The 27,443-nt window shown below is 47.3% G+C and overlaps 3 protein-coding genes across 9 annotated transcripts in view; all 3 read right to left on the bottom strand.

Annotated features, from left to right (window-relative positions):
* Window positions 1-8,477: 8,477 nt before the first annotated feature.
* CUNH10orf82 (chromosome unknown C10orf82 homolog) lies at window positions 8,478-15,306 on the bottom strand. 5 transcript variants are annotated; one of them, XM_023530108.1, is made up of 6 exons: window positions 15,300-15,306; window positions 13,646-13,711; window positions 11,149-11,367; window positions 9,514-9,700; window positions 8,909-9,009; window positions 8,478-8,783 (listed from the first exon to the last, which is right to left on the bottom strand). In XM_023530108.1, the coding sequence occupies exons 2-6, from the start codon at window positions 13,698-13,700 to the stop codon at window positions 8,638-8,640; spliced, it is 708 nt and encodes a 235-aa protein (XP_023385876.1). In that variant the 5' UTR covers window positions 13,701-13,711; window positions 15,300-15,306; the 3' UTR covers window positions 8,478-8,637. The 5 variants fall into 5 exon arrangements, with proteins under 5 accessions (XP_023385876.1, XP_023385875.1, XP_023385877.1 ...); XM_023530107.1 differs by lacking the exon at window positions 15,300-15,306 and adding an exon at window positions 14,094-14,518; XM_023530109.1 differs by lacking the exon at window positions 15,300-15,306 and adding an exon at window positions 14,113-14,141.
* Window positions 15,307-16,457: 1,151 nt separating this feature from the next.
* On the bottom strand, window positions 16,458-21,427 carry LOC111739027 (heat shock 70 kDa protein 12A-like). Its single transcript, XM_023530074.1, has 3 exons — window positions 21,407-21,427; window positions 17,843-20,725; window positions 16,458-17,765 (listed from the first exon to the last, which is right to left on the bottom strand). The coding sequence occupies exons 1-2, from the start codon at window positions 21,425-21,427 to the stop codon at window positions 20,060-20,062; spliced, it is 687 nt and encodes a 228-aa protein (XP_023385842.1). The 3' UTR covers window positions 16,458-17,765; window positions 17,843-20,059.
* A 439-nt stretch (window positions 21,428-21,866) lies between these two features.
* Window positions 21,867-27,443, bottom strand: part of HSPA12A (heat shock protein family A (Hsp70) member 12A) — a 67,501-nt gene continuing 61,924 nt past the window's right edge. For 2 of the 3 annotated variants that reach the window (XM_023530104.1, XM_023530105.1), the window contains 3 exons: window positions 26,030-26,378; window positions 24,671-24,774; window positions 23,101-23,738 (listed from right to left, as the gene is read on the bottom strand). In XM_023530104.1, coding sequence (XP_023385872.1) covers window positions 23,101-23,738; window positions 24,671-24,774; window positions 26,030-26,378 — 1,091 coding nt within the window. Of the gene's footprint in view, window positions 23,739-24,670; window positions 24,775-26,029; window positions 26,379-27,443 lie in introns of all 3 variants that reach the window. The other variant, XM_023530103.1, reaches the window with a different exon arrangement.

Here is a 27,443-nt window from a genome sequence, read left to right as displayed (position 1 = left end):
TTTTTTTTTCCCCCACACAAATGGTAGCCCGCAATACACACCATTCTTATCCAGCTTTTTGCCCTATCCATAACGTGGATATTATTCTCTAATGGTACAAGCTTCTTCATTCCTCATAGGGCTTTACAGAGTCCACTGAGGAATGCATGGGTATGGTTGTCTTTGCTGATGGACATATAAGTAGATGGTCTCCCAAATTTTCCTACTGCAAATATGCACACACCTAATATCCTTTTATGATATATGTGGAGTGTGGTCCTTCTAGCCTGGCCTCCTGCCCAAGCACGGCCTCCCACAAGCCCCCAGCTGATCTGCCTACTTGTTCCCACTCCCTTGTGCGTAAACAAGCTGGTGTCAGGTAGAGGGTGTCATTTTCAGGGTAAGGGGATAATGGTGCAGGGTTGGCCCGTTGCGCTGGAGTAGGACCATTCACTGTTTAATTCTTAGAATCCAGAAGGAGTTTCATTGAGCAATTCCATGAATGGCATCATGACAGCAGTGGTTGGTTCTTAAAGGAAGTGATTCATCCACCGAGATCCCGAAAATGAGGCAGAAAGAGCTTTCCTTTCCCTTTACGGGGACGTCTCTAATTGATAGCGGAACGGGAGTGCTTGAGCGCAATACCTTGGTATTTTTCTTTCATTCTCTTTTTTTTCTTTGTATTTTCTAAAATTCTTTTCCCTGAAGTGTGAGGCAGCATTTAAAATTTTGGCCTGGTGCAGGAAAATAGGTCTTTGTCTGAGACCTTTGAGACTTCCTAGATCTCAATAAAACTGTAGATTATAAGACAGAGGTTCTCAGCCCCAGCTGTGTATCAGAATTGACTGGGGAGCTTTCACAGGAAGCCCCATGTCCTGGACGACCCCTAGAACAATCAGAATCTCTGGGGCGGGGCCCAGCACCAGTCTTTTAAAAACTCCCCAGGGGGTAGACAGCCAGGGCTGAGAACCAACCCTGTGTTTCCTTCCAAGAGTTTCTAATGACACGTTATAATCTTTACTCTTATTAATTCTCATAGTGTAATATAGGTCTCTGCAGGGAGGCAAAGCTGGCATTGAATCCCAGCTTCCTCTCTTTCTACCTGTGCTACCTGGGTTGGCTACTTCACTTCCCTGACCTCAACACTTAACTGAGAATAATAATGGCCCTCCTGCAGAGAATGGCTGTAACAATCAAATAAGATAAAGAGTGCCAAGCACTTGATACAGCGCCCGGCACATGACGAACAGCCAATAAATGAAGCGGGAAGGCAGGCAGGCCTGAGTTACTCTTTACAAGTAACAGAGACACCAACAACCAAGATTAAAGACAAGCACGGCCTCAGAAAAGGAATTCGAAGTGGACTCAACAAAAGATTAGTATTCAGAATACACGAAAGGAAGGACAACCCAATAGAAAAATGGACAAAGGGACATGAGCAGGCAAAGCACAAAGAGGAAACTGAACGATAAATGTTTGAGATTCGCCTTCACTAGTAATCGGGGAAGTATAAACAAAAGCAACAATCTGACATTCACATCCATCAGATTGTCCAAAATATAACTTTAGCAATGAAAAAGAACAAACTAGAGCCCGTGTGTATCATGCCCAAAATGTCCTGTTGAGAAAACTGAGTTTCAGGAAGAAACCATTTAGATATAGAAATTACCATTTACGTACATTTTTATTCACAAAATACTACTGCTCACTGCATATGCGGTACATACACCTTTTGAATTCTTCTTTATCAGTAATGTCATTTATTTTTCATTACAAAAGGATTTGGAGCAAATATGACAAAAAGGTTCATCTTTGCTAATTCCAGGGGGTGGTTACAATGGTGTTTGTCAATGTTATTTTCAAGTAGTCTTCATTTTTTATCCAAATTTAGGAGGAAAAGGAGAAGTTCACAGTATTTTGGAGGTCAGGACCTGTGGCTGGTAGGAAGGGTTGCTGGCGGAAGGTGACAAGTGGGTTCGTATGGCCCTAAGATGGCCTCAAGTCTGTCTCTATTTGTATTCAAACCTGATGCATTTGCACAGCAAGAGCCTCCCTTCTCTTCCTCTTGGGGACTTGTGTCTGTCACATCAAAGCGCTCCATCTTCAGTTTCTGAGAGTCTTGCCACTTATCCCGAGTTTACCAAATGGCTCTACTCACAAGGAACAAAGCCAGGGCCCGGGCAGCACCCTGCTGGAGTCGGCCGAGACCACGGTTATGTAGACAGTTTTATTTTTTTAGCACTTTCCTGCCCAGGCACAAAGCACATAATTTCACCGAGATCTCCCCGAATGGAACAAAGGTACGATACAAAGCCCTCCGTTCAGAAACAGGCATCTTCCTCCTGTCTTCTCAGCCTCCCACGGGGGGAGGAAATCATGAATACTTTACAAAGCTATTTCAAAAAAATGTTATGTTAAATGAACAACAAATCGCTTTTTCTTTTACTAGCTTTTAATGCTAATAGTGCCATTTATTCCTGACCTTCAGAAATATGAGATATTTCAAATGACAGCATAAAAAGAGTTCTTATTTGAAAATGCAAGCTACTTTAGACTGCATATTATTACTTATAAGTATAGCGTTGCCAGCATCACTCACTTCAGCATCCCATTTATAGCTAGCTCGTATATATTTCAGTTGACATTTACTGTTCTCCCACATACGTGTCAAATTCCTTAATGATGACTCTGACAAAGGAGTAGAGCTTGGTATATATAAATTACATTTGCTACCATATAATCAGTGTTATCTATTAGAATGCTATTTGTGACAAATCATGTTCAAAATAAAAATCGAATTGATTTTTCTGTTATTTTAATATTGTGCCGCTCACAGCAAGCCTTTGATTGAATCTTAAACACTTTAATGCTCTATTTTTGTTTGAGGCAGATCAGAAATGCAGTTCGCATTATTCACAAAGCTAAAACAATTTGTAAAACAACGAAATCAAATTTCAAAAAGCATCTTTATTTTCAAACCAAGGGAATAAATTTGGTAAAGCTATCGTTACAGGGTACACAACTTAACGACGAGAGCCTCGCGTGCACATTTAATTTCTATGCATCCACTTTCATCTAAATTAGATTTGAACTTTAATGCAGGGTATGAAAAGCCTCTACTAGGCCTTTGTTTCTTCCTTTTCTCTCAAGCAATTGCAGGCTTTCTCCCAGCTAATCTGAGTGCCATGTCATCCTTGTGCCTCTCTCTCTTGGCAGTGGGTTTGGACTACATTCTCTGTGTTCTAGGTGCCTGGGGGTTCTGTTTCCCAGATCTTCCAAAGGAGTCTTTCTCAAGAAGGCTCCCGCTTGTCCCATGTTGCTTACAAAACAAATCACTTATGACCAGATCCGAGCTAGCATCATCCCCTTGGGTTAATTTGTGGTTTAGAGCAGGCGTTGGTGAATTAGGGCCCATAGGCCACCTGTTTTTGTACAGCCCTCCAGCTAGAATGGTTTTCACGTTTAAATGGTTTTTAAAAATTCAAAAGAGTATTTTGTGATGCACGAAATGATATAAAATTAAAATTTCAGTGTCTATAAATAAAGTTTTATTGGAAAACAGCCACACTCATCCATTTACATATTGTCTATGGCTGCTTTCCTGCTAAACTGGCAGATTTGAATAGTTGCAACAGAGACCATATGTCCCACAAAGCCTAAAATATTTACTACCTGGCCCTTTGCGGAAAAAGTTTTTATCCCCTGGTTTCGAAAATAGCGCCTTAGTGCTTGATGTCCTAGAAAAAAGTTCATAACTTCATGGCAGGAGGCTGTGGTAGCACGCACATAAAATGTATTCATGACAATAAATCTAATAAAAAGATTTTTTAGACACACTGGCCGGAAGGTCCTCAAAATGTTCACAAGTAGATAAAATGAGACAAAAAGGACAATCAAAGCCACCCAACCTTCGTAAAGCTGCAGATATGCTAAATATATATATGAATTATAAGTCAGAAATGCCCTTAGATGAATAGGTTTAAAAACACTTTAAGCAGTCATCAAAACTGGGTTGAGTTTAAGCAAATAGAGGTGATTTTAAATAAACTGGAGCTGGGGTCTGGGACTGTGGAGGGCAGGGGGCGCCACGACCAGACAGTGAGGCCTAGGGAGAGCTGCCCTTGGTGTGACCTTCATGAGAACACAAACCAGAAACAAAGTCTGACCTTGGAGCTGGGTGCCCAGTTCCTCTAGGCCATGGAGTGTCTGGTACCCTTTCCTGATGGTACCCCAGGCTGTTTAGGAAAGGCGGGGTACACGCTCCCTCCTAGCCTTTGGAGAATCCAGACAAAACCAGTTGGAATCTAAATATGGACCTGGAGCTTCTGTTGAGAATATATAAACCTCTTTGAGAGAGCCACCTGTAATTTTTCTGGGAAGGGAGCCTGATTTTAGAAGACTGGTGGAGGCCGATATGCCCCACTTTCCCCCAAAGCCCACCCCCATTAGTTGAAAAAAAGAGGCTGCCAAGGAGACGGATGTTGGGGGCTCTACCTGCCTGGGTCATCTCACCTAACGACAGCTCACCTGTATGGTGTGCTCGCTCTAGGCCAGGCACCTGGTAGAAACTCTGGATATCTGGGGAGGGGAGAGTAATTTGCTTAAGGAACCCAGAGGCCTTTGGGGAAAGAATAAGCCAAGATCCCAACTCTGGATACTCTCAGGGTGGGATGGGGTCTGATGAGCAAGGCCTAGGAGAGGGGCAGGGAGGGGAGGGCTCCAGCCTCGAGCCTTAATTGACCTTTTAACTGTTGCCTTTTGTTGTTCCTTCTGGCGCTTTAGCCATGCTCAAAAGGAAGCAGAAGGCCTGTGAGTTTTAATGCTAGGCCAAGCCTCTTGTGTGTGTGATCACATGAACCCTTCCAAATAACCTCATGAGGAAGGTCTTGTCATTTTATAACAGAAAACTAAGGCTTAGAATGGTTAAGTGTCGCCCTCAAGATCACTCAGCGGTTATGTGGTACAAACTGATGTGACCAACCCCAAAGCCCAGCTCTCGAAATCCTTAACCCCATTTGACCGTCCCCGTCACGTTCATTAGACTTCCGTGTTTCTCGTTTCTCCTCTCCTCCCTTTTCTTTCTGAATGGATTTGTTGTTGAAACCATGACTCATTTTGAAGTAATCTGTGTTCCCGTGACAACAGCCACAGAGGAGGCACATAGGACATGGCAGTGTGGGACGAAGTTTAAATGTGCGGACTCTGGCCTCAGACTGTTTTGGGTTCATATCCTGGCTTTGCCACTTATTGCCTACACGACGCTGAGCAAATCACTTGACCGCTGTGTGCCTCAGTTTCCTCATCTATAAAATGAAAATATTTATACTAATTTATAAAGCTATTCCACGTAAAGGGCTTAGGCCGGAGGCTGACAATACCAAGCTCATTAGCAGCTGCTGTTTTTATTATCTGCTACCTGTTCAGCCTGCCTCACAGGGTGGAATCCTTGGAAGAAAAATGCAGCGGTGAAAAGGGCACTTCTTAGGGGCCGGGAGCCCAGGGTGCATCGCCCTTTCCTGTTAATAGTCCCTACTCCCGCCCCATGTCAGGGATACCGATTCTCCCAGATCGCTTTACCCAGATGGGAACTGATAATAGCAATATTTACTGAGCTTGTGTGGGCTAAAGTTACCTGCCTATCTTCTTGATCCTCAGACCCACACCATGGGGTGGGTGCTTTTGTTATCTTCTTTGAACAAACTAGGAATTTGAGGCTCAGAGAGGTCAAAGAAAGCATCAAGTCACACAGCCAGGCAAAAGCGCGGAGTTCAGATTTGACCCCTGGAAGTCTGACGCCTGAACACACGCTTCACACCTGGTGCCGGAGCAGAGTTAAAGCCTTGACCAAGACCCTGTTTAGAGTCAGCTGGTCACCAGTCTGCGGGATGGGGAGTGAGGACATGGCACTCAAGCATCTTCTCCCCACATCTGGCCTGTGGGAACGTCGGTTTTCTGCACAGAAAGAGTAACAAGTGACCCCCCAAAGGAGTACTTTCATTGCCACAGAAGTCGAACTATTGGGACAAAAGGCCCTGTTGTCATTAGAAAGCACACAAACCCTCACCCTCGGATTCCTCAGCCCTTCTAGAACCGGGGAATTTTGTCTTATCAGGTAATGGAATTGTTTTTAGTGGCAAGAATGAGCTCATTAAGGATGCAGCTTGTGCTAATGATGATAATTTGCTGTGCAGTAAAATCACCTCTCTACCTCCCCCCGTCAGACACTCCAGAAATTATAGGCTAGGGAGAAACAAAAAGGATAAAGATTAAGGAAAGAATGGTGACGGTGACGGCCTGTTCAACAAAAGGAGTTACGGATTTACATACTGAACGTGGTGATCTTAATCTTGAAGTTGTAGAAGAATTAGACACTACTAAACAATTTTTTTGAATTGCCTTTATTCAATTTTGTTACCTCTGTCATTGGATGGTGGTTTTGTTTTGTTTTGTTTTACAGTTTAAGATGTTTTGTTTTGTTTTGTTTTGTTTTGTTTTGTTTTTAAGCACGGTGCCAAACGAATTAGTCAGTGGCTTAAATGTTGATGCATGACGTGACCCCGTGGATGAGGTCAAGCTGAGGGCAGGTGAGAGGAGCCGTCTGAAGAGCTTAATAACCTTGAGCTCAGAGCAGTCATCTGCAAACTGTGGCTTGGGAGGGGGACCAGCCGATATACCTCCTGTGGTGTTCACCTGAGGGGCCGGCAGAGCTGCAGCAGGATGGGACCACTCCGGCCGGGCAGCTGAGAGACCTCCTGGTTTCCTTTCTGGGACTGTGGGGTCATTTTCCCAGGGTTTTAAAACAGCTGGGAAAAAATCTCTTATTCGCAGAGCTTTGCCGGAGGCCTTTAAAGCAAATGCCAGCTCCTCACTATGGAGGTGTGGCTTTTTTTTTTCTCTCTCTTTAAACATACAATTTCTAAAAGGTTAAAATATGTTTTAATCAATTCAAATAAGGATTCTTAAAATAACATCTCTTCCTGATTATGAAAACGGTACCTGTCAGCTATGGAAAATTGGAAAAAAATACAAACAAGAAAATAAAAATGAGTAATAGCACCATCACCCAAGTAACACTGTTAGCATTATGGGTTAGCTCCCTCTACTGCCTCCCCCCACACCATCGCTGTTTTTTAAAACAAAAAACAAAATTATAGTGTGCGTGTACACGGGTTTGCTGTTATCATGGCCTGCTTTTTCCATGTACTGTATCGTAAATATTCTTCTACAACAGCATTCTTCAGTCACATTATTTTTTAATAAGGGATGCACTATAATCCTAAGTCCTATGGGGTTTGGGTGGTGGTTCTGTTTTTTTATGACACTCATCCTTTACACACATCCTTGATTGCTTCCCTAGATGAGAGTTCTTAACCATTCTCTGCCAGGGACTCTCTGGCTGTCTGGTGAAACCTCTGTGGACCTCTTCACAGAATAATGTTTTTAAATGTAAATTAAAATACAGGAGACTACAAAGGAAACAAATGATATTGAAATATTATCCAAATATTCAAAAGACTATCTATGAAATAGCCATGTTTCTTTAGAGGCATATTGAATAACAATGTTAGAAAGTAGTTATAGTAGCTCTAATAACGGTGATAATTATAAAGTAGCGATCAACAGTAATGTTATTTATTTCAAGCTGTTTGTAACAAATGTCATATGATGTGAAAAGAGCTGTGATTTCTATCGGGCTAAGGTGACAAGTGTGGCTGTGGTTTGTCGCCTACGTTCATAAATGAAGATAAGACTAAATTTCACTTGTAACATTTTTCTCATCAAAGATATAAGTCCTGATTTCTACCCATGGAACCTGGGAGGTTCAGGGAGCCCAGGTGAAATTCCTGCCCTGGAAAGACGCCCCCAGGGGTAGCTTACTGCTTGTGGCTCTGCGCTTTTTTTGAGCCTTTTGATGCCGATGGCCTCACTGCCCCAGCAGTTGCTTTGGTTTCTTCTGAGTGCCAGTGGCTGCAGGGTGAGGTCAGAGAGACCGCCTGTCAGTGGCAAGAGGAAGTTATCAGTGTTATGGGTTGGATCGTATCCCCCAAAAAACATATGTCGAAGTTCTAATCCTCGGTACCTCAGAAGGTGACTCGTTTGGAAACGGGGTCACCAGGTATAATTAGCTAAGTTTACACGAGGTCATACTGGAGAAGGGTGGACCCGAATCTAATGTAACTGGTGTGTCCTTATCAGAGGACAGCCATGTGAAGACACAAAGGGATGCCGCGTGGTCATAAAGACAAACTGGAATTATGCACCAAGGAACACCAAGGATTGCCAGCAAACCACCAAGACCTGGGAAGAAGCAAGGAGGGATTCTTCCCTAGGGTTTCAGAGGGAACATGGCTCTGCTAACGCCTTGATTTTGGACTTGTGGCCTCTGGAACTGTGAGACAATAAACTTCTGTAAGCCACCCTTAAGTCTTAGCATGCTGAGAAGTATCCTCTTTATTCCCACACGACAATAAAAAGTCATCATTAATGACATGCTATTGCCTACCAGTCAATAGGGTGCAGGCAGTGGTTCAAAGGATTCTTATGTTACGAAACGTCCCCAGTGCCTGTTCGGGTGTGGGTGAGGGGCTGATTCTCATGTGAGAACCAGAGCTTTTGAGCCCCCCTGCAGTTCACCTCTCTTTGGGAGGCTCTCCGCTTCTAGCCTTCTGCATACTTGGCTGAGGACAATGGCTCCAGATAAATCTTCCTGTTGCATGACATATTTGGCCTCTGATCACAGCCACATGTCACCGTAGGTTTGGGGTCCTCCATCAGGAGTCCTCTAAGGCTAGGACAGCTACGGTCTGAAAGGGAAACCATTTCCACGAGTTGCAGGCAGGTAGCTCAACTAAGCAGAGAGGCCACTGCAAACATTTATTTCATTCCCTTTTTAAAAATAATAGGAAGGGAAGAAAGAGTCCTCCCTTACCTGGAATAGAGAAGTCTGGATATTTCGGCAGCAGCCCATCACGCTGCAAAACTTTTGGAGAAGGAGCAGGAGGAGGTTGTGTGGACTTAAGTCCATATATTCTAAAGTAAGAACAAAAGTCATAGAGTTGAGTTACTCCTTTCATTAGTAACAAAAATAAGAATAAAGATAATCTACACAGGTTCCGTGTGAGCATAGTATGTTTATTTCTAATCCTCACCATTTATCCTGAAGGTAAGGATTATCATCTCCATTTTACAGAAGGGAAAACCGAGATCACAAAAGCCACCCTATGCAGTGCCCTATCATCTCCCTCCTTCAGGCCTTAGGTAGCTGCCAGGATGGTGGCCCTGTTGGCTGGTACTCCCAGCCTCTCCCCACAAAGCAGCAAAGCCCACAGCAGGACTTCCATAGAATGCTGGGCATGGGTGGGGAACACAGAGTGGCTGCCTACTTGGAAGTCCCTGCAATTACAAACGAGGCCCCATGTAAGACAATCAGATACAAAAATAGTCCTAGTGCTGGGACGGGCACATCTGGAAACCCCTGGGCCAAGATCCGCTCTTCCCCTTGTTACCTGCAGTTATGCCCCAAGCCAGACTTACTCCTCATATGGTTTCAGGCGCGCTCTCTTGGCCTGCTCCGTGATGTTCAGAAAGTCCCTGTAGCAGTTTCTGGCCATGACAGTGTACCGTGTGGCACAGCCTAATTCGGTGACCCTGGCTCTTGGCACATAGCCTGACCAGCCAGGGATTGGGGGCTCCTGGAGGGGTTTCTTTATGTATTTGCATTCTGTAAAGAGACGACAGCGCACTTCCTGAGGGTTTTGAGAAGCCACACCATGGGCAGTGCTCCCAAGTTGGCTGGCCCCCCAAGAGTCAGCCCTGGTGAACACCTTGGCCTCAGCTGTGCTAAGGGCATCTAGTACCGCTGATTGATTCTCTGTGCCAGGCGCCTTGGTAAGGGTTGTACATAGAGCCTCTCATTTTATTCTCTTGCAAACCATAAGAAGTTGGTACCATGTTACTCTACTTTGTGGAGGAGGAGACTGAGAGCTGAAGGAGGTTAAGGGAGACTTGGCCAAGGTCACATAGCAAGGAAGTGGTAGGGCCAAGAGTCAAACCCGCATCCATCTGATGCCCAAGTCCTTGCTCTTAAGCAGATCTTGCTGTTTTCTCAGAGTAAAAGCTTCAGACATTGCTCTCTGTTTATAAAAGGGAATCAAGAGAAGCATCCAGGCCAGGAGAAAGCACATCAGACTCAGCCTGCGGGTTATGAGTGACTCTGGCTGGCTGGCGGACCCTGGGCAATTTCACATTTGTGAGATCCAAGATTATTGCCCCACCTGCCTCTTCTAGTTGCCTTAAGAATCTAATTAGGCCACTGAGTCCCATAACCTCAGAGCTGGAAGGCACCCTCGGGAGCATCTAGTTCATCCTTCCCTGCCCTGGATGAAGTAACTGGAGCCCAGAGAGGGGAAGCAACCTGCCCGAGGTCACGCAGCAAACAGTCACAAAACTGGGCTAAATCTCAGACACTTAGGCAGACGTTCTTTGTAATGTCTTGAAAATTTTTAAAGCATAAGAAATGTGTTCTTAAAATGTCCTCAAACAATTCTAGAAATGATAATCAGGGGAACCAGCCCATTACTTTTCCTATAGGCCTTTATACTTGAAAAAATGGTCTAAGGAGAATCACTGTTATGGTTATTAACATCACAGAATCAGATCATCCGTTGTTTGGGTGGTGGTTATTCAGTGCGAAACCTCTTCCTGCCCAGCTAGTACCTGGAGGAGCTGTGTTCAAGCCCAGGTCTGACCATAGACAACGAATACTACCTCGCGAAGCCTCACTTTCCTCATCTGTAAAATGGGAATGACAGGATCGACCTCACAGGTTGTTTGGAGTGGTTAATGACATAATGGGGCCTGGCACAGAGAAAGCGAGCAGAAAGCATCGGCTGCTACAATGGCAGCTGTCTGAATGTTCGTGGTGAGCCTCGCCCAGGGCCTCCTGGTTCCCAACACTCTCTTTCCTAACCCGTGTCCCTCTCCCACTGGAAATGTTCGTTTCTCCTTTTAAGAAACCGAGCCTTTCCATTTTCACTGCAGCCTGAGGATTTAGAACTGTGCTGAATTCTATGATCTCTGTGGCAGCTCAGAGGGCCTGCCAGGCCCTGCGCCTGGGCCGGGGCTGGGGGTGGGGTGGGAGTGAAGGGGACTGGTTTCCGGAGCCAGTACCCAGGCTCAAGGGGTGGTACTGCCGTTGGTACTGGTGCAGAGCCCGCAGCACGGCCTCCTCTGAGCGTACAGGCTTCAGTCTCTGGACACCGGCCACAGAGCAGCGAAATTCCTCCAGCTGGTCCTTATAGCGCTGTGTGTTCTCCTGGAAGGTTTTCACACAGTGGGACATGTTGTCCTCAGCCGAGGATCCCTCGCAGCTGAGGTACGGGATGAAGCCTGCGAGAGCCCACGGGAATCACAGCCTCAGGGAGGGTTTAGAACCTGCCCAAACGCCCCAGAATCTCAGCCCGCCGCCTGGCATTTCTTCATTGGCCAACAACACTGCACTTTTTCCAAAGGCCATTAGTACAAGCCGTGTTGTTGTTTCTACAACGCCCTCCCAAGGCCACGAAATATGACCTTGGAGCTGGGGAGGGAAGGCCTGTTTCAACAAAGGCGATGACAGTAATACTCTTTGATAGCAAAGCCCCTGATGTCAGCCTGAACGGCAAATAGGGAAGGCATGTAATGGGCCAAAATGATAGTCTGAGGGGTAATTGAAATTATTCATCTTTTTTAGAGAGAAAGCTTATTTTCCTTGACACTTCTCAAATGCAATTTGGGATCTTTCTTGTAGGGACCACCTGAAAATTGTGGGCTTATTAAAAGCAGAGACCTATTACACAAAAAGGTAAATTCATTATCTGCGAGACCCACCCCTAGAACAATTTTTCACCATTTTCCACAAAATAATATATAATCATTACAATTAGTATGAGTAAAACACAACTATTTATTTAAACTGGATGCTGAATCCCAAGTACTATAATATTATCGCAATAAAACCATTTTTTTAAAAAAGAACAAATGAGGAAAAACTGGTTAAGAACTTATTTTAAACTGAAAATCAATCAATCAATCAATCTCATGACTGAAGCCCAACATTCTCGCCTTTGTTCCTAGGTAACGAAAACCTGGCTTCAGAGTTGAAAGCAGCAACCCCGATGCCCTGCGCCCTGTAAGAAGCCACCTTTAGAAGAACCTAATTACTAGAATGATCTCGAAGTCCTTCACCCACCATCCAATCTCCCCAACCCTTTGGCAATTAAAAGACACCCTAATGTCATGGGGTGACCATAGAAACCAGGGGCCTTGCCACACTGGTTTCTCGCCCATAACGGCCTACTTTGATCTGCATAGATTCTATAGAATTGTACACATGCTCACACATAGAAATACAAGCTACTTTTAAAATACAGGACAGTTTAAACAGGTTAGGTATGCTGGCTCCACTAATCCTCACACTAACCTTATAAAAAGTCCTTTACTACCCCCAGGTTGTTGGTTGAATTGCGTCTCCCAAATACATATATCCAAGTTCTAACCCCTGGCCTCTGTGAATGTGAACTTAACTGGAAACAGAGTCTTTGCAGAGGTAAATAAGATCATCCTGGATTTAGGGTAGGCCCCAAATCTAATGCCTGGTGTTTTAATAAAGAGAAAGGAGAGGGAGATTTGAGACTCACAGACACAGAGATATGGGGCAGAAGGGCACATAAAGAGTCAGGTGAGGTGGAGGCAGAGATTGAGTAATGCTGTCTCAAGCCAGAGCCTCCAGGAGCTGGAAGAGGCAGGAAGGACCTTCCCCTAGAGCCTTCAGAGAGAACATGGCCCTGACGACACCTTGATTTCAGACTTCTAGCCCCTAGAACTGTGATGGAATAAATATCTGTTGTTTTAAACAGCAGCCCTAGGAAACTAGTACACCTATTTTATAAAATTTTTTTACTTAACGTAGAGAGATAAGTAACTTAAAATCACACAGCAATGGCCAAGCAGAGACTGGAATCTCAGTTTGTTAGAACCCAACACCTGTTTTCTTAATCAACCAGTGGGACCAGGTTGAGGCTGGGTGGCCTTGGATTATTTCCCTGTAGCTCCCCTCCTACGAACGCTTGTATGTGAGAGCTGAGGGCCTACAGGGATCACTGAATTTGTCACAGGGATGTGTCTTAGTAAGTTCTCAGTAGCCCAGAAGCCTTAGGTAGGGTGACCAATTGTTCAGGTGCCAAGAACTAAGACATTTCTTGGGACACGGGACTTTCGATGCTAAAACCAGGACCACTCCAGGCAAAACAGGGCAGTTTGTCACCCTCCCCCTAGGGGACACAAGAAGGAATGGGACCATAAGACAGTTCTACAGCAAATCTGAGAAAGCCCAACTTGGGAGGAAGGACAGGGCCTCAGCTTATTCACTGCATCTATCCCCATAGCACTGTGTCTACTCTGGTCCAAACTCATTCAATGGACATTAATGAAGTGCTTCCTGCATACCAGATCATGTCCTGGGAGATCTGGCCTAAGTTATACCTCTCCATTTATCAGAACTCAGTTATCAGCCATCTTCAGCAATGGGGTGCTCTTAAAAAGTATCTTAACAGTGGGCCAAAGCAGGGACAGTGACCAGGACCACAGTCCTCCTGCCAGGCATGTTGCAGGGCATGTCACCACTTACCACTGTAGCCTGGTGTGATTGGCAGTTGCCTCATGAAGGCCTTGGAAGACTCCATGATTTTGCTCTCTGTTAATAAAGGGAAGAGGGTATGAAATTGTCTTTTCAAATGCTCCTGCCTCAAGAACTCACTTCGGGGATGCTGGAGCCCTTGCCAGGTTGGGATGGAGAGGCAGCACCGCCACTGTACACAAAACCAGACGTTGCTGGTTTCAGTTATAAAGCCAATGACCTGACACCAAGGGGCCTTCACCTCTCACATGAACTCTGATAAAAAGTGTGCAGACCACCACCCACCATGTCTCCCTCCCTCCCCCCACCTACTTTCTATCCATCCTTCTACCGAACAATTGTGAACTATGTGCACACTATGGCCACTTGCTGTGACAGAGATTAAGAATAAAAAGATAAGCCAGACTCAGGACACCCCATGAAAATAAACCCTGTGAACCTGAGGGTAAAGGATGCACCCTTAAACAAGAGCCTTTCTTTATCCAGGAGGCAGTGGTAATTTTTGCTGTCCGCCACCCCATCAGGACATCTGGCAGTGTCTGGAGACATTTTGGGTTGTCACAGCTGGGGAATGGAGTGGTACTGGTATCCACTGAGTTGAGGCCAGGGATGCTGCTCAACATCCTGCAAGGCTCAGGACAGCCCCTCAACAAGAATTACAGTAAATTCTGGCTGGAAGGGGTGAGAAATTCTAAAAGGCTGGAGCGGAGTCCAAGGTGGGTGAATGGGAGAACCACTGTAGCATCGGTTTATGTGGATGCATCTCCAGAGCCAGGCCCATTTCCTCTTCAAGATGCCCTGGGGTCCCCCAGAGGGACCAGGCCCAGCATCTCACATCTGTTGATGCTGCTAGGTCCTACCTGGCCAAGCTAGCTCATCTCTTAAAAGTGATAACCTCCCGCCAGGACAAATGGCCGCAGCGGGTGGAGGGGAGGGTCGCAGTCAGGTTTTGTCAGCAATGATGGGAATTTTTAAAACAGTTCATTTATAGAACGCGTGTTATAGGACACGGCTGAACGCACGACTGCGTTCCTGTTAAATCCTCACGGCCACTACTGGAGTCCCCATTTCACAGACGAGATAAAAAGGCAGAGAGAGATTAACTTGTTTGAGGGCTGTCGCGTCCAAGCAGGTATGAACCGACGACCTCTAAATTCTAAAGGGCAGGATTTTGTGGCCCAAAAGTGAGCCTCCAGGGAGGGGGCGGAACCCAGCGCGGGTGGGGGCGGGCTGGGCGGCTGAAGACCCCGCCCCGAGGCCTGCCAGGAAGCAGCAGAAGGGAGGAGGGTGGAGAGGAGGTGTGCGTGGTGGGTAGGGGGCCGGGGATGGGGTCAGAGAGAGCGGACAGGGCCCTCCACCCGCTCACCCCGACCCTTCCGGAGTCGCTCACCTGGGCCCGCCTGGATCACCGCCCAGCGGGGCCTCCCACCCACGCCGGGCCCCGGGCCTTTGTGCGCTCACCCCGCCGGGTGGGGGAGGGGCGGGGCGGCCCGCCAGCCGGCCCCTCCCCCCCCCCCCTCCCCCTCCCCTCTCCCTCTCCTCCCCCTCCCGCTGCCCCGCCCCGGGCCGAGGCCCCGCGGACCGGAGAAGCGAGAGAACCCGAGTGAATGCGGGTGCGCTTCACCCTGAGCCCCTTGGGAGTCACCCGACAAATATTTGGTCTCTGAAGCTGTTCTCCGTTCAAGGTCTCTCCCGGCCAGCGCGCCCTCTAAGTTTTGGGAGTGGAGGAGGGGCACGCGAAGGGCTCTAGGTCAAAGCCTTTTTAGAAATGCGGTCTCTGGGCAGCCTGGTTTGGGGCCGGGAGCTCCTGGTGGGAGGAAGTGGGTTGCGGGGAACAGGAAGCAGCCTGGGAGAGGAGACCAGGCCTGTGCCCTCGGCGGCTTCCGATTACAGGGGCTTCCCTTGGGCTTCTCCCACCTGCGACCGCAAAGCCTTCTGTCTCTTATTAGGAAAGACGGGTTTCCAGGTGGCCCGGCCAGGTGATGAACAGGGAAGAAAAGGGGCGATGCGCCAAAACGAAGGAAGGGGTCACTCCTTTCTAACCGCTTCTTCTTATGGGCACTAGGGGGGCCTGAGCTTTATCACGGATTGAAACCAAGGTGCCCGCAGTGTAACGCGGAGTGACTGAGTGGCCTTTACGGACGTCATCCCAGCCACTCCCTGTACAGAGAAGGAAGTTCTGTTTGGTGGCACTGCCTTCCAATACTCGTTAACTCCCTCGTTAATGGCACCTCCCAGCCTTCCTTACCTCTGCTCTCCTGGGAAATGAACTCCTGGTGAAGGCTGTTGGAGCTACCCATTTATACCTTAGGACAGCCCATTTATACCTCCCTCAGGGTCCTAGGACCCCTCCTCACACTATCTGGAAGCTTCTAGAGCCAACTTTGGAGGGTGACCCGGACTTAAAGTCCGGTAAAACCCAAGGTTCTAGATGCAGGAGCAGCCAGCTTCCTATGCCTGCTGGGATGCCAAAAGGGCAGGCTTTAAAACAAAACAAAACCTGCATATGGGTGCCGTGGAGTTGTCAGTGGCCACCCGGCTTATCCGCCTTCTCTCTGGCTAGACTACTTTCATCCAGCTCGAAGGGAAAGGGGGCTCGTGGATATCAACTGAGCCTTCCTTCCCAGAGAGCAAAGGGGCCAGCCTTGTTGGAATGGAAGCTAAGAAAGCTTGCAACACCTAGGAAAGGACCTGAAAAATCTATCCCTACCTGAGATGGGGAGGAGGGGAAGGTCAGTAATGATGCATCTAAAATCCCATTTACAAATTCAGAGTGCCCCAAAAAACCTACATCTGGGCCACATGAGATCCAGAATTTTGCTTTATTAGACATGTGAGGACAGAAAGTTTGCAGATACAATCTTGTCAAGTTGTGAACTGCTGCAAAGTTCTGTGAAGTTTGAATCTATCTTGTAGTGAACAAGACCCATTTTAGAATATAGTTCCATATTCCAAGCAGATGAGAGGTGTGACATGACCAACAACTTTTATACTAGTCATCCATTTAAGCCATTTCCCAGCATAAATATGCAGCTTAATCACAGCTATTTCATCTCTACAATGTGAAGTTCGATCGTCAACTAATAATGCATTTTGACTCCTGTTTATATTGGTGCATGCGATTCTTTGCCACCCTGGCAATTAACCAGACCTGGACTCTAAAAGCTAAACTTGATCTAAATAACATTCTAGGGGGAGGGCAGGATCTGTAATCTTGACTCATGTTAGCTATCACTCTACAAAAACGCTTATACATCTCCTCCTCGTTCCTGTCTTGTCTGTCTGTAGCTTGTCTGTCATTCAGCATTTACTAATACCTGCTGTGTACAGAAAGGGCAGTCACATAGGAAATCCTCTGACAGTTCTGCTTTCAAGAAACATGAACATCAGATAATAAACCACGACTGAATGATGTGTCAAGACAACAGGCCTTTCAGAAACTTTCTAAGATTAGAAAATGTGTCCAAGTGTACTTACCTAGTGCTCTTATTCTAGAATATTTCCGGGGTGAAGGGTGTATTTGGGGATTCCCTTTAAGGAGTTAGACTAGTGGGGCTGCATCTCTAGGGCCAGAAGAAAGTCCAATAAAATGATCACCTCCTCTCCATCATCTATTTGCCAACACTACAGAGTTCAACCAGCTCATTTTAAGAGAAACACACAGAGGCATCTTTAATGCAAGATGGGAAAGGTCTTACATTAGCCCAAAAAAGGACTTGACCATATTACCCACACTTAATCCACTAGAAAAGCTGGATCTGTGCACCATCTGCTTTCTTCCTTTGACCCTGGCGTACTGAAAACATCACACATGGTGGACCACACTTTGCCCTCAGAGTGACTGCTTTGCCCTACAAGGAGAGGTTGACAACTTTGCAGGGATGCTGAGAGTTTTGGTAGGTTTTTCTGCACAGTCGCAATGCTTACAGAACCAGAATGTTCAGCTCTCAAAGACTGGACAGGAGAATTGATACATTATTATGCTCCTTCAAATGGTAACTGTGAACCTTTGGGAAGGATGTGAGTGTAGAAAGGTCTGAGGACGCTGTTGATCGATGCTGTTGATCCAGGTGGGTGGTCCATGTGTTCAGAATATTCTGACCCTTGACACCTCTCTCTATGCTGTTGATCGATGCTGTTGGTCCAGGTGGGTGGTCCATGTGTTCAGAATATTCTGATCCTTGACACCTCTCTCTATGGCTCGGTCTTGCATACATAGTCCATAGCTTAGTATCGGTACGGATTGGTGAGTAGTAAGCACAATTAAGAAATGAAATCATGGAAGACAAAAGGCAGCAATGACAACAAAATTCAAAGAGCATTTTCCTTTTTTTTTTTAACAAGAGCACATCGTAGAAATAAAGATTCTGTACAATATTCTAATATTGTATGTACATAAAATTATAACTAAATTGAGAAGTCTTACTTGTAGAATATGGCTGGCAACACCAAAGAAAGACCCATACACGTAGCTTCTGAAGCAGAGCAGGCAGCAAGAGAACCCTAGCAAACACCCCTCTGTGCCTGGTCGAGAGACCCGGTGACTAGGTTATGTGGCTAGCATTCTCTAGATCTGTGGTGTGTTGTGTTTCACATTCTAGTAGGGAATTCAGCAGGCGAGGTGAAATCGAAGCCATGGGAAAACATAATTGGAAATGCTATTTAAAATCTGCGTATCGGCTGCGATAATGGGTTTGTGAATCCAACTTGCATTCGAAGTTAGTTCGCTCATCCTCCTTCCCTTCAGTACGCGTACCCCCAGTGATTTAAAATTGGACTGAACTCCATCAGGTGGGAAAGACAGCTTTGGACAGCAGCGAGAGACTGAGAGTCAAATTCTTGATTCTTTTTCCTCAGTTGTTTCCTGAAGGTTGAAGAAAGCTGGCTTTGCAAGCGGGGAAGGATGGAGAGAATGCAGACCCAGCCAGCGGGTTCCTCAGCCCCTCCCCTCGGTGCCCTACTCCAGTCCTCTTCCTCCCCAAGCCCATCCTGTGAGGGTTAAACACGTGCCATTCCCAAGCCAGGTGGGGCCCCAGCCCCACTCACGAGAGGGCGAGTGTGGGATCTGCCATCCTCCGTGTAACCCTCTTCCTATGGGAGGCTGCTGGCTCTCGTTTGTGCTTCAGCTTCAGACCAAACCTCAGGTTAGGAGTTCTCAAATTTCAGTTGACTCAGTCATTTTCGGTGGTGTTTATTAAAAACCGCAGATTCCACCCGTTTTTTAACAAGTGTTCCCCTGCGGGAGATCCAGAGATCTGCTTTGAAAACAACCTGGCTTAATTCATTCACCAGGTACAGACCTATTAATCCCTTTTGGACAGACTTTAAAAACGGAAGATTTTAATGAAACATTTCCTAGAACAGATTCTCTGCCTGTGTATCACCAATGTTTTCATTTCAAAATGTAGGAATAAATGGCCAAAACTTTTAGGGGGATGAGGGTAGGCAGGGAGGAGGGAGTTTATTTAAAATACACATGTTTTTCAAGGTGAGGGGAGTGTTCCAGGCTCCTGGGCTTGGTGACGTGAAATGAACAAGATAAATTGCAACCTCATTTCTCATACGGAATTCCTACTAAGGTTAACTAGAATTACTTATGAATTCAAAAATCAGGATAAGGCATTCTGATGCTAAAAATTATACTACATATAATTTGGGGCCTGTCAGAAGCTCGTTAACATCCATTTCCATCGAAGCAAAGTTTTTACCTGTGAAAAAGTTTCAGGTATTACTCTCCCACTCACACGAATCCTAGCGCATTAAGCCAAAGCTACAGTTGTTCTTCACTGAACCTATTTGGAATTTAAATTATGAGAAGCTAAAACAGTGCCTAGAGTAGGCAGTCTCCTCCCACCAGCTAAAACGCGCTCCAAGTTCCCACTCGAGCTCCACTCCTGATCACATGACGAGAAAAAAGAAATTAACTGCAGATGGCTGGCATTTTATATTGACCGCCATCCAAAAAATGTGAAAAGCAAAGCCTCAAAGGGATGAAGAATCTCCTCCTGGCTCCAAGATCTCATTTCGAATCTGGAAGGACAGTGATGGGGCACCCTAAGTTCTGCCTAATGGAGACGTGTTCGAAGCGAGCTCAGTCACTGTGCAGAAATGGACAGATTCCCTTGCTGAGTGTGTGTTTCACCACTCGGACTTATGAAACCTAGCTGCTCTTCTAGGATCCTCGAATTTCTTATTCCCAAACCCCAATCTTAATTTCCTGACAGTTAGTTTCTGACTCCAATGTGCCCTCAAAAAACCTTAATTATTTCTAGCCCTGGTCTTATCCTCCCTGCTGAAATTTGGGTGGGCAAGGTCAGGGTCAAGGGCAGGGAAAGAACGGTCAGGGTTGAGGTCAGCAGATGCGGGTGAGCTGAGTCCAAGGGGGCAGGCGACAGGGAAGGCCAGTCAGTAATTTAAGAAGTCAATCCCAACCTTGACACTCTTCGAGGTGGCTATATCGATGGCTGTGGCCTTGATCTCGGTGTCCCCGAACTGCATGAGGGTCTGGATCTCCCTCCGGGCGGGCACGGCGGCGCTGCTGGTCCCCGTGAGATCCAGGCGGAGCGTGCCACACTTCTTCACCCCAGGGTCAGTGATGAAGCTCACGTTGTCATGCTCAGAGCTGTAGATGTTGATGACGATGACCAGCTGGGAGGGCTTGGCGGGGGTGTAGCTGCGCTTGACCAGCTCACCCAGAGCCACGGACTGGTCGACAGAGATGAACTTGTCAAAGACATCGGTGCACCAGCGAGTGCCATCCTTCACCAGCAGCTTCTCGGGTGGGTGCTTGCCCTCCACGTAGCGGTTCAGCACGCCCACCCCGTAGGTGAGCGGGGACCGGCGCACCTTGATGACGGCGGGGTCCAGGCCGAAGAGCACAGCGCCCTTAAGGATGGTGAGGCCCACGTCCTGGGGGATGATGATGCGGCACTTGTCGCCGAAGGCAGCCTGTACCGCCTGCTGCAGGAGGGGCGCCTCCGCAAAGCCACCCACCAGGAAGAGGAACTTGACGGTGGACACCTCGGGCTTCCGAAACAGGTCCCCTGCAAGTGAAGAGGAAAGGACAATGTGCTGTCACCAAAGCCAGCAGCCAAGGGGGACTGGGTGGTTTGAGAATGTAGGAGATGGACAAAAACACCTGGGCCAACTGGAGGAAAGGTGTAGCCTGAGCTGGTTGAAGAGAATTTTTGTAGAGCTGGTCTTTTAAAGAAAGGGGGTTTGCACACCAAAAAACTCAGGAATCAAAACCAAAGCTATTGCTAAGTAGAAACCCATTTTAACAGACGTGGTGATCACTCTAAGTAATAATTTGTTACGCGTAAAGGAACATTCCTGACACTCGCCAAATGCGTGGTTCTGTTAAGTACGTTAAGGCTGTTATAAATATTATTCTTTGGTTTTCATAAAAATCCCATCCCACCACTAAGGACTGTGATTTGGTAGGTGGATGCTTGATACTGAATAAGGTCCCCAGTGAGTCTACTGTGTGTCCCTGGGTGAGGGCCACTAAGGCAGCAGATAGCTGCGTGGCCAGATTCCGTCTCCTCTCTTGTCGGGGACCTTTCTTTGGTCCATACGACAGTTTCTTATGACAGTTTCTTCTCCCCAGCGAGTGTTATGGTTCTTGTCCTGATAAAGTGAAGACCATACATTCCCTGGGGCCTGAAATCGAAGCCATGGGAAAACATAATTGGAAATGCTATTTAAAATCTGCGTATCGGCTGCGATAATGGGTTTGTGAATCCAACTTGCATTCGAAGTTAGTTCGCTCATCCTCCTTCCCTTCAGTACGCGTACCCCCAGTGATTTAAAATTGGACTGAACTCCATCAGGTGGGAAAGACAGCTTTGGACAGCAGCGAGAGACTGAGAGTCAAATTCTTGATTCTTTTTCCTCAGTTGTTTCCTGAAGGTTGAAGAAAGCTGGCTTTGCAAGCGGGGAAGGATGGAGAGAATGCAGACCCAGCCAGCGGGTTCCTCAGCCCCTCCCCTCGGTGCCCTACTCCAGTCCTCTTCCTCCCCAAGCCCATCCTGTGAGGGTTAAACACGTGCCATTCCCAAGCCAGGTGGGGCCCCAGCCCCACTCACGAGAGGGCGAGTGTGGGATCTGCCATCCTCCGTGTAACCCTCTTCCTATGGGAGGCTGCTGGCTCTCGTTTGTGCTTCAGCTTCAGACCAAACCTCAGGTTAGGAGTTCTCAAATTTCAGTTGACTCAGTCATTTTCGGTGGTGTTTATTAAAAACCGCAGATTCCACCCGTTTTTTAACAAGTGTTCCCCTGCGGGAGATCCAGAGATCTGCTTTGAAAACAACCTGGCTTAATTCATTCACCAGGTACAGACCTATTAATCCCTTTTGGACAGACTTTAAAAACGGAAGATTTTAATGAAACATTTCCTAGAACAGATTCTCTGCCTGTGTATCACCAATGTTTTCATTTCAAAATGTAGGAATAAATGGCCAAAACTTTTAGGGGGATGAGGGTAGGCAGGGAGGAGGGAGTTTATTTAAAATACACATGTTTTTCAAGGTGAGGGGAGTGTTCCAGGCTCCTGGGCTTGGTGACGTGAAATGAACAAGATAAATTGCAACCTCATTTCTCATACGGAATTCCTACTAAGGTTAACTAGAATTACTTATGAATTCAAAAATCAGGATAAGGCATTCTGATGCTAAAAATTATACTACATATAATTTGGGGCCTGTCAGAAGCTCGTTAACATCCATTTCCATCGAAGCAAAGTTTTTACCTGTGAAAAAGTTTCAGGTATTACTCTCCCACTCACACGAATCCTAGCGGATTAAGCCAAAGCTACAGTTGTTCTTCACTGAACCTATTTGGAATTTAAATTATGAGAAGCTAAAACAGTGCCTAGAGTAGGCAGTCTCCTCCCACCAGCTAAAACGCGCTCCAAGTTCCCACTCGAGCTCCACTCCTGATCACATGACGAGAAAAAAGAAATTAACTGCAGATGGCTGGCATTTTATATTGACCGCCATCCAAAAAATGTGAAAAGCAAAGCCTCAAAGGGATGAAGAATCTCCTCCTGGCTCCAAGATCTCATTTCGAATCTGGAAGGACAGTGATGGGGCACCCTAAGTTCTGCCTAATGGAGACGTGTTCGAAGCGAGCTCAGTCACTGTGCAGAAATGGACAGATTCCCTTGCTGGGTGTGTGTTTCCCCACTCGGACCTATGAAACCTAGCTGCTCTTCTAGGATCCTCGAATTTCTTATTCCCAAACCCCAATCTTAATTTCCTGACAGTTAGTTTCTGACTCCAATGTGCCCTCAAAAAACCCTAATTATTTCTAGCCCTGGTCTTATCCTCCCTGCTGAAATTTGGGTGGGCAAGGTCAGGGTCAAGGGCAGGGAAAGAACGGTCAGGGTTGAGGTCAGCAGATGCGGGTGAGCTGAGTCCAAGGGGGCAGGCGACAGGGAAGGCCAGTCAGTAATTTAAGAAGTCAATCCCAACCTTGACACTCTTCGAGGTGGCTATATCGATGGCTGTGGCCTTGATCTCGGTGTCCCCGAACTGCATGAGGGTCTGGATCTCCCTCCGGGCGGGCACGGCGGCGCTGCTGGTCCCCGTGAGATCCAGGCGGAGCGTGCCACACTTCTTCACCCCAGGGTCAGTGATGAAGCTCACGTTGTCATGCTCAGAGCTGTAGATGTTGATGACGATGACCAGCTGGGAGGGCTTGGCGGGGGTGTAGCTGCGCTTGACCAGCTCACCCAGAGCCACGGACTGGTCGACAGAGATGAACTTGTCAAAGACATCGGTGCACCAGCGAGTGCCATCCTTCACCAGCAGCTTCTCGGGTGGGTGCTTGCCCTCCACGTAGCGGTTCAGCACACCCACCCCGTAGGTGAGCGGGGACCGGCGCACCTTGATGACGGCGGGGTCCAGGCCGAAGAGCACGGCGCCCTTAAGGATGGTGAGGCCCACGTCCTGGGGGATGATGATGCGGCACTTGTCGCCGAAGGCAGCCTGTACCGCCTGCTGCAGGAGGGGCGCCTCCGCAAAGCCACCCACCAGGAAGAGGAACTTGACGGTGGACACCTCGGGCTTCCGAAACAGGTCCCCTGCAAGTGAAGAGGAAAGGGCAATGTGCTGTCACCAAAGCCAGCAGCCAAGGGGGACTGGGTGGTTTGAGAATGTAGGAGATGGACAAAAACACCTGGGCCAACTGGAGGAAAGGTGTAGCCTGAGCTGGTTGAAGAGAATTTTTGTAGAGCTGGTCTTTTAAAGAAAGGGGGTTTGCACACCAAAAAACTCAGGAATCAAAACCAAAGCTATTGCTAAGTAGAAACCCATTTTAACAGACGTGGTGATCACTCTAAGTAATAATTTGTTACGCGTAAAGGAACATTCCTGACACTCGCCAAATGCGTGGTTCTGTTAAGTACGTTAAGGCTGTTATAAATATTATTCTTTGGTTTTCATAAAAATCCCATCCCACCACTAAGGACTGTGATTTGGTAGGTGGATGCTTGATACTGAATAACGTCCCCAGTGAGTCTACTGTGTGTCCCTGGGTGAGGGCCACTGAGGCAGCGGATAGCTGCGTGGCCAGATTCCGTCTCCTCTCTTGTCGGGGACCTTTCTTTGGTCCATACGACAGTTTCTTACGACAGTTTCTTCTCCCCAGCGAGTGTTATGGTTCTTGTCCTGATAAAGTGAAGACCATACATTCCCCGGGGCCTGTCGCTCAACGATAATATTGCTGTAGAGCTCCCAGCTCCCTGACTTGTGAAGCCAAAAGGGAAAGCCCAGGTGAAGACAGGCTCTCGGCTGCTTTCAGTTCCAGAGGGGAGGTTGCCCAGCAACCAACAACCAGCAAGCTCCCGGATACGGTGCCCAAGCCCTGCCCCTCTGCCAGGGCTCTGGTCTGTGGCTCCTGGCCCCGCCCCCCCCCCACCAGTCTGATTTCACACACATGATGGATGATGCTGGACAAGTCGGTTGCCATTCTTGGCTCTGCCTCATGCAAGGCTGAGCCCTGGCTGGCACTTACGGAGATGCTCAATGATGCTGTCGATGGTCGGCCTAAAAAGGGCGTTCATGGCATCCGGGCTCATCCTCAGCATTCCCTGTGATGACCATTTCACAAAATCCACACTGTGGGGCGTGACACAGGGAGAAACGAGTGGGAAGGGTAAACGAGATGCTTAGACACAGACATGGGCCCTTTCGCGGTGGCCAACCTCCTCTTAGCACAGTGGAAGGCAGTGTCTAGTGCAAAAGACAGATAAAGGGACCTCCTTTCTCTTTTGGATGGCCACATTTTGGTACAGCAATAGTTGGATTTGAGCCCATTAAAGGCTCATCCATCGTGCTGCCACGTCACCTGCAAACCTGTGTGCTCAGGTGCATCTCCTTCAGCCCTGCAGGCACCTGTCCCAGGTCAGTGAGAAGCCTAATCCTACTGGTGCCCCACATACCGTCTGTCAAAGGAGCAATATGTCCAAAGCAGTGACATGGAGCAGAAAGAGCACTGGACAGGGAGTCAGGCTGCTGGCCTCCAGTCTGGCCTCCACCACTTCGTAGCTATGGGACGTTAGGCAAGTTGGCCTACATTGGTAGGGCTTCTCACCTACCAATCAAGGATAATACCACTTGCCTTACCTCCCTCACAGGGGCGGCTGTGAAGATCGGGCTGAATACCATGTCTGCAAAAACACGTTGGAAACTTTCTGGTACTAAAGGAATGTCAAGACTATTGACTGCACTGTGAACCCAATCGGTGGCTGCAGCCAGTCTCCCCGGTAGGAGCTGTGTAGGCAGTACCTGGGATTCAGCTCGGAGCAGGTGCCTTCTGTAGGAGGGCATCGGCCTGGTGAGAGTCCGGCTAAGACCCTGCTCCAAGGACATAAAGACCCAGAGTAAAATCTACTTTGTTTCCCACTAAAAGGAACCGGAGCTTCTTAGAGAAACGGCCAATTGCAGGCCTGGGGAGGAAATGCACAAGATATGCCAGGAGCATCTTCGGTGACGAGACGGCTAAGTCTGTTAGAGACCACAAAGTCATGTCTACCGGGCTCGGAAGCCATACTGGCCAAGATGGGACAGTTTGAGCATCACTAAGGATATAATTGCCATGACTGAAAATATATCAAAGATGCCTAAATCCATGAATTCTTAATGATAACTCCCCTTGTGCCCCCGCAAAAGAAAAATAATTCATTTATTTTTGGAGGATGCTACAAAATCAACAATTTTTTAAACAAGAAGAAACTTATCAGTGGAGGGAAAGAACCAAGTATTTGTCCTGTCTTTCCTGTACGAACCGTACTTCAGAGCAACAAAAGCACTAAAGAGAAAAGTTTCTCTCCACTCCCCAGAATGTCCTGGGCCGAAGGTGAGCCTAACTCACTTGCTCTTCCTCAAGGCGTGCTCCACGCTGTGCCCTCGGAACTTCTTGTAGTAGTCGATGAAGGAGAAGGGCAAGGTGATGTTCAAAGGGTTGGTTCGGTCCGGGGCAGCCGCCCTTTTGCGAGACTCAAACGCGATCATCAAGTCGACCCAGGCCGCGGGACGCTTGATCTTGAATTGTTCGATAAAATCCTCTCCAAATATTTTACACAGAAGTTTTTCAAATTCATAATCTACTCCTAAGGATCCATAGGGTCCACCTGAGTTGAGAACAAAACGGGCACCCACCACGTTTAACACCGTGAGAAACTGACTCCGAACTCTGAGAAACAGCCTCCCCGTGTACTTCTCTAAAACAAAGAAAAACGAAGTTGGACCCCCCCTAACCAAGTGGACTGCAGCTATGTTTTTACTTAGGTTCTTCTTGTTCCTACAGAGATTACTCATCAAAAGTTTAAAGTCAATTACATTTTAAATCAAATCAATACATTTAACTACCCAGGAACACTGTGGCAATCCCATCCAAGAAATCCCAAACCGGCAGGCCTCACTCAGTCCCTGTGGCCTCCTAATCGCTCATCATCCCCACCCCCACCAAGGCAGAGAGCCTGTTTCTTTTGTTTGGCAATCTTGATCCAAGACCGGGCATCCTGGGACCTCCCTAGAGAGCTTGGCCACAGCACTAAATCATAGGTAATATCGGGTTTCGGTCACATCTTTCCTGAACCCTGAAAAGCAAACTCCCTTGGCCGGGGATTTGAAACAGGCTGACTTTATGTCCAAACTCAAGTTATGGTGGCTTGTGTTTTAAAGAACATTTAACTGCATTTTGTTTTCCAATTTCAAAAAGTCCTCAGTACCCTCTCCCACCTACCATCCCACATGCTGGCGGCCTGGAGAGGGTGAGATGCTGAGAGAAAGCCAAAGTGTGCCCAGCAGCTCGAGTAGGAGAACATTGGCCATGCGGGGGCTCACCTGTTGCCTTGTACAGTTCTTTAAGGTGTCCCTCCGGTAACCGTATCTGATGGACTGTCAGGTCTACGGTGCCACCGCCACTGTCCACAACCACATATTTGTCACCTGGTATAAAAACAGCCATCCTTTACACAGACTGCTTGCCCACCCGTCCTGAAACAAGCTGGTGGGTGATGACTTGGTGTACACAGCTAAGCGCCACTAACACTTTTCATTAGTACAATGGTTTTGCTCATTAGTGGCACAGCAAGTTAATCACGACTAAAGAGAAAGCAGTCATGTCCGCTAGGAGTGGCGGTTAGCATGGATGATAAAAAACCCAGATGTGTGAATCTTCAAAACTAAAGCATTCATATCACACACTGCTACATACCTGGCATATCCAAGGGGACCATTTCCTGCCAAGTTAACAGCGCCATAAAATGACCTGCTGTTTAACA

The sequence above is a fragment of the Pteropus vampyrus genome, unplaced genomic scaffold (genome assembly GCF_000151845.1).
Source record: "Pteropus vampyrus isolate Shadow unplaced genomic scaffold, Pvam_2.0 Scaffold46, whole genome shotgun sequence".
Classification (NCBI taxonomy): domain Eukaryota; kingdom Metazoa; phylum Chordata; class Mammalia; order Chiroptera; family Pteropodidae; genus Pteropus; species Pteropus vampyrus.
The sequence above is the reverse complement of the archived record's forward strand: the minus strand, read 5'-3'. Positions and strand labels throughout refer to the sequence as shown.